This window comes from Coregonus lavaretus, assembly GCF_964263955.1.
Source record: "Coregonus lavaretus genome assembly, contig: HAP1_SCAFFOLD_779, whole genome shotgun sequence".
Lineage (NCBI taxonomy): Eukaryota > Metazoa > Chordata > Actinopteri > Salmoniformes > Salmonidae > Coregonus > Coregonus lavaretus.
Genome location: NW_028158199.1, coordinates 107,501 through 114,131, shown reverse-complemented (window position 1 = coordinate 114,131; position 6,631 = coordinate 107,501). Strand labels below are relative to the sequence as shown.

The 6,631-nt window shown below is 51.9% G+C and overlaps 1 protein-coding gene across 1 annotated transcript; it reads left to right on the top strand.

The window, feature by feature from the left end:
• Positions 1 to 4,470: 4,470 nt before the first annotated feature.
• LOC311124331 (histone H1) lies at positions 4,471 to 5,162 on the top strand (the record flags this gene model as incomplete). Its single annotated transcript, XM_084198494.1, has 1 exon — positions 4,471 to 5,162. The coding sequence occupies exon 1, from the start codon at positions 4,539 to 4,541 to the stop codon at positions 5,160 to 5,162; it is 624 nt and encodes a 207-aa protein (XP_084054620.1). The 5' UTR covers positions 4,471 to 4,538.
• Between the last annotated feature and the right edge of the window lie 1,469 nt (positions 5,163 to 6,631).

The following is a 6,631-nucleotide window of genomic DNA, read 5'->3' as shown; positions in this document are numbered from 1 at the left end:
CCCCAGGTCCTCTTGGCCCCCTTACTGTCAGGCCGAGTGGTGTCTAGAGAAGAAAGAAGAAGAGTGATGTTTATTAATGACAGTCAATACGACACGTCCTTCCATAGCTAAACAGACTCATCCTACTAGGTCAGTGTTTCCCAACTCCAGCGGTAGAGTAGCCTACCCCCAACAATACCCATTTTTCTTGTAGCCCTGGAGAGCCACAGCTGACTGAACAACCTGTCACCTAATTAGCAAGTCCTCAATGAGTAAAATCAGGTGCAACAACAACAACAACAACAACAACAACAACAACAACAACAACAACAACAACAACAATATGAGGACAGGGACACAGTGTACTAGCTGATCTCCCAGTTGTCACCGTTTGGCCTTGTGTTCCACATAGCCTATATCAGTATTGGAGTATGTTTCCCGCGCACGGTAGTTGCTTTCACGTCACCTTTGTAATCGCTCCTCCCTAGTCCCCTAGAACGAGCGCCCTCCCCTTTGCAACGCCTCCGAACATATCACAGAGGCGCGCTTTCTGTGCCGATGGCCTCAATCAGGTCGACCAAACGCAGATAATAGCGCACCACGCACCGGCGCTGAAGTCATTCATTCACTTGAACTCAACTAGCGAACACACCATGTCTGGAAGAGGCAAAGGCGGCAAGGGACTTGGAAAAGGAGGCGCCAAGCGTCACCGAAAAGTTCTCCGCGATAACATCCAGGGAATCACCAAACCCGCTATCCGCCGTCTGGCTCGCCGCGGCGGCGTGAAGCGTATTTCCGGTCTGATCTATGAGGAGACCCGCGGTGTCCTAAAGGTGTTCCTGGAGAACGTGATCCGTGACGCAGTCACCTACACCGAGCACGCCAAGAGGAAGACCGTTACCGCCATGGACGTGGTCTACGCTCTGAAACGACAGGGACGCACCCTGTACGGTTTCGGCGGTTAAACGCACTCTCTTCGGAACCTCAACACCCCGACTCGAACCCAAAGGCTCTTTTAAGAGCCACCCACATCCGCTTCAAAAGGGCCCATTCCATATAGTGTTTTTTTCTTTTCTTCCGTATGCTATTTGGTAGGAAAGTATGAGCCACTTCGAGTGGACAGGGAGTATTAAATAGCGGATTCTAATGTCCCTTCCCGTTTTAGCGCACAGAGGGAGGCCTATATCTGACAGTGGCAAAGTGTAGTGACGTTGTTATTTTGGGTCAAGCAATAGTGGCATTTGGACAACATAAAACCACCACCCGTCGGTAGATGTGGCTCGAAAAGAGGGGGACAGCGTTCGCGCGCGCGCGCGCGCGCACACACACACACACACACAGTCCAAAATGGGAGCCCTATGTCTGACGGTGCCAACGTGGGCAATTCTATCACCAGCATTATGTGGCACAACAATCGTGCCATTCGGACAACTATTCAGGCCCCCCTTTTGAAACACACAATTCCCCATCGGTCACAGAGCATAGGCTATAGAGAGGAGGGAGGGGGTGAGGACCCGCGCGCGCGCCCTCAATTGTCTTTGTTCGGGAAGCTAGCCTCTGAGCGGAAGGCTCTTTTGAGCGCTAGAGCTCCACTGGGCAAATAGCAGGGGCGCCTACGAGCAAGCAGGGGAGTGTCCACGGCCGCCGACTTTGATTAGCTTCCTCTTCATAAGACGGGTAAGCGCCCTTCACCCCCTCATTCGTTTCTGAGAAGCAACGAGACATCATCATGCCCGAGCCAGCAAAGTCAGCGCCCAAGAAGGGCTCCAAGAAAGCCGTCACCAAGACCGCAGGGAAGGGCGGCAAGAAGCGCAGAAAGTCCAGGAAGGAGAGTTACGCCATCTACGTGTACAAGGTCCTGAAGCAGGTCCACCCCGACACCGGCATCTCCTCCAAGGCCATGGGAATCATGAACTCGTTCGTGAACGACATCTTCGAGCGTATCGCCGGAGAGTCCTCTCGCCTGGCCCACTACAACAAGCGTTCTACCATCACCTCTAGGGAGATCCAGACCGCCGTGCGCCTGCTACTCCCCGGTGAACTTGCCAAACACGCCGTGTCCGAGGGCACCAAGGCCGTAACCAAGTACACCAGCTCCAAGTAAACAGCGCATTTGGACTGCTCTACTAACCCAAAGGCTCTTTTAAGAGCCACCCACTCTGTCAGTAAAAAGAGCATTTCCATCGCCACCGAATGAATGCGCAGGTAGGCTGCGTTACATTGTATCATTGTTTAATGGGCGGCGCGCGCCGGCTCGGAGAACGGCTACATTGTATCATTTCCCCCGCCCGTTCCAGCGTAGGGGTTTAGCGCGCCTTTTTTGTTGTCTCTGCACGCTGAATAGTAACCCATGTTTGTCGGCCTCCATTCCAGGTGAAGGCAATGAAAAATGGCACCATTTGACAAAGGGTGTAAATAAAAAAAGCAGTCTGTTGGGTTTGAATGGAAAGAAATGCCTTTTGTCGTTTAATGAGCGGATAGTCATTTTGAGTCGACTTCCTGAATCGGTAGGACACGGACGGGGAGAATGGACGCTCCATCATTGGACTATACCCTAATGATGTGAATGAGAACGATAATGGCAAGAATAAAAAGGGGGTGAATAATCCCGTCTAGGAAGAATAGGAGTAGGCATATATATATATATATATATATATATATATATATATATATATACGTAGCCCTTATTGCCAACGGGTCATTTCCGGTCCAGGTCGCATCATACATATATAGTCCCCTGTAGCTCAGTTGGTAGAGCACTGCGCTTGCAACGCCAGGGTTGCGGGTTCGTTTCCCAAGGGGGGCCAGTATGAAAATGTAGGCACACACTTAACTGTAAGTGGCTCTGGATAAGATCGTCTGCTACATGACTCAAAATGTCCATGTAAAGTGTAGTACATTTGAGGCACATAGTGTATTTTCCTTCCTACTACCCTCATGAGGCAACAGGATAAATATAATAATATAATATGCCATTTAGCAGACGCTTTTATCCAAAGCGACTTACAGTCATGCGTGCATACATTTTTGTGTATGGGTGGTCCCGGGGATCGAACCCACTACCTTGGCGTTACAAGCGCCGTGCTCTACCAGCTAAGGCAGTTGCTTCCACGTGAGGATATGAATGTGTCTGTAGGCCAAGTCACAGTATAACACAGTGAGCGAGCGGGCGGCCCTTGCGATAGTCGTTGGAGCAGCAGCGGATCCCAATGACTACCTTGGGGATAGCCTATACATTTACATTTTAGTCATTTAGCAGACACTCTTATCCAGAGCGACTTACATGAGCAATTAGGGTTAAGTGCCTTGCTCAAGGGCACATCGACAGATTTTTCACCTAGTCGCCTCGGGGATTAGAACCAGCCACCTTTCGGTTACTGGCACAACGCTCTTAACCACTCTTAACCACTAAGCTACCTGCCGCCCCATACATATATACAACAAGGAAAAGAAAAGAGGCCGCAATCAACCTTCTGACCCACATGCACCTGCTGGGATTCTTCTCCCAGTCCAACCACATATGCAGCCCTTGTCCCACTTGGGGGGAGAGAGAGAGAGAGAGACAGACAGAGAGAGAGACTCCCTCTATCTAGGCCTATATCAACGCGCCATGACCCATGGGGCGCCAGCCTCCATAGCGCCAGCCAGACACCAAGACCCACAGACACAAAGACCGAGGCGAGTCACGCTGCGGAGTCAAGCAGGTGAACAATATATTAGTAGAGACAGCCAACCTACCTACCTACCTACCTACCTACCTACCAGAAGACAACACACAATCTCACTGTGTAGAAATAGTAGGCTACAAATACAACAACAACAACACTCACACTGCCAGTGCACAAAAAGTACTAATACAATAACACACACACACACACATAGTGCAAGTAAGCATGTCGTAGGACTGTTTATACCATGTGGATCCTGTACATATGACGAATACAACCTGAAACTTGAGGTACAACACTAGTCTCAGCCAGGCCTCACAGGTGCATGTGTTTTAAGGTCCCCAAAAGAGCGCTTCTTTAAAACACCCCTGACCACATCAGGGGACCCCAAACCATTTGATTCCCTTGCCAGACATCTCGGCTCACTACACAACAAGTGCTGCTCGCAATCGGATGCACTTTTAGGCCATTTAGGAGACAAATAGCACAGGAAAACCAGTGCGCACCGCTCCACCCGACAGTCGAACGGTGAGGTTTTGAGCGAGCCGCAACAAAATGCACGGCCCTTCCGCGGCCCACATTACTTTATTCTGAACGGAGACAAGTCTGCTCGCTGGGCCGTTCGCTTTTGGACCAAAAACACGGCTCCGTCGGTGACTTTCGGGCCGATATAGGCGAACAGAAAACACAAGTGAAAGAGCATTTGGCCAGCCCAGAGAAGCCGAGCTGGTTGCCTTGAGTCTACATGGTTCTCATGTCGCGTTTAAGGCCAGCCCCCTGCTCGGTGTGGAGCTTCAATAGCGCAGAGCAGCGTCTACAGCAAACTACTCCTCGCAGACCGTGTGTGTGTGTGTGTACCGGACCAAACGACAGACAGACAGACAGACAGACATGGCAGAAGTCGCACCAGCACCCGCAGCCGCAGCGCCGGCCAAGGCACCCAAGAAGAAGGCAGCAGCCAAGCCCAAGAAAGCGGGACCCAGCGTAGGAGAACTCATCGTCAAGGCTGTGACCGCCTCCAAGGAGAGGAGCGGCGTGTCCCTGGCCGCGCTCAAGAAGACGCTGGCGGCAGGCGGCTACGACGTGGAGAAGAACAACTCCCGCGTCAAGATCGCAGTCAAGAGCCTCGTCACCAAGGGCACCCTGGTCCAGACCAAGGGCACCGGTGCATCCGGCTCCTTCAAGCTCAACAAGAAAGCCGTCGAGGCAAAGAAGCCCGCCAAGAAAACCGCAGTTCCCAAAGTAAAGAAGGTGGCCGCCAAGAAGCCCGCCGCGGCGAAGAAGCCCAAGAAGGTAGCAGCCAAGAAGGCCGTCGCCGCAAAGAAGTCCCCCAAGAAGGCCAAGAAGCCCGCTACACCCAAAAAGGCCGCCAAGAGCCCCAAGAAGGTGAAGAAGCCCGCCGCAGCGGCCAAGAAGGCGGCCAAGAGCCCCAAGAAGGCTACAAAGGCAGCCAAGCCCAAAGCCGCCAAGCCCAAGGCAGCCAAGGCCAAGAAGGCAGCCCCCAAGAAGAAGTAAACCTATTACAAACAGTGTTCTACTCGACACATGTTGTACCACAAAAGGCTCTTTTAAGAGCCACCCACCTCTTTCCATAGAAAGCGCATTGATTTCCATGTACTATCTGTCGTGAAAAAGAAATTACGCACACTAGGCTACTTTTACGCACACAACATCGTCCCACTCTGGGTGTGTGCGAAGGGAGAGGAATATAATAGAGGGCCAAAATGGCTTAGAAATTCGACCTCACGAGTGCACCCTCACCAGCCATTTGTATATGAGCCACTGGGCTATTCCCGTTCAGAGGCAGGCTGCTGTGATGTGTTACAAGTGCCATGTAATAACAATACTATAGTGGCTTCGAATTCAAACTCACGAGTGCACCCTCAACAGCCATATTTATATATGAGCCACTGGGCTATTCCCGTTCAGAGGCAGGCTGCTGTGATGTGTTACAAGTGCCATGTAATAACAATACTATAGTGGCTTCGATTTCAAACTCAAGAGTGCACCCTCACCAGCTGTTTGTTTCCCATTTGGAGAGAAATAATGTGAGGATTTCATGTCGGACATTTTGGCGCTCACGCGAAATGACACAAAGTAACAAAGTCGGAGGGACACAAAGTAGCCTCTCACTCGCTGCCTGTGGGTGGGAACCGGCTTAGGGCTGTCTGTCTGTCTGTCCCTCGCTCCAATTGGATAAGGCCACACCGGCCCGGTGGCCAATCGTTGCCTCTTGTGGCGAGGTATAAGTACGGCTCTCGAAGTGGCGAGCGGCTCATTCAGACTTTCTGTGACTTTCTCAAGATACCAATATGAGCGGAAGAGGCAAAACCGGAGGCAAGGCCAGGGCGAAGGCAAAGACCCGTTCATCCCGTGCCGGGCTCCAGTTCCCCGTGGGCCGTGTGCACAGGCTACTGCGCAAAGGCAACTACGCCGAGCGTGTGGGCGCTGGCGCACCAGTCTACCTGGCCGCCGTGCTCGAGTACCTGACTGCTGAGATCCTGGAGTTGGCCGGCAACGCTGCCCGTGACAACAAGAAGACTCGTATCATCCCCCGTCACCTGCAGCTGGCCGTCCGTAACGACGAGGAACTGAACAAACTGCTCGGCGGTGTGACCATCGCTCAGGGTGGTGTGTTGCCCAACATCCAGGCAGTGCTACTCCCCAAGAAGACCGAGAAGGCAGTCAAAGCCAAGTAAATTCGCTACTGCGACTTCAACTTGACTACTCAACCCCCAAAGGCTCTTTTAAGAGCCAACCACCTAGCTCTCCAAAAGCGCAAAGTACCTTTCTATGACCGCTACACATTGAGTGGGTGTATACACAACTATTTCGACATTCTGTGCCCACATGAGGCCTTCCATGAACAACAACACCTACTAGGCCTCGTTTGCCATAGCAGGCTAGCATTAGATTACAACGTGCCTATAAAGATGTCACTCTTGACTTTGGCGACTATTATTATGCGTAAAGGGCCGGCGGCG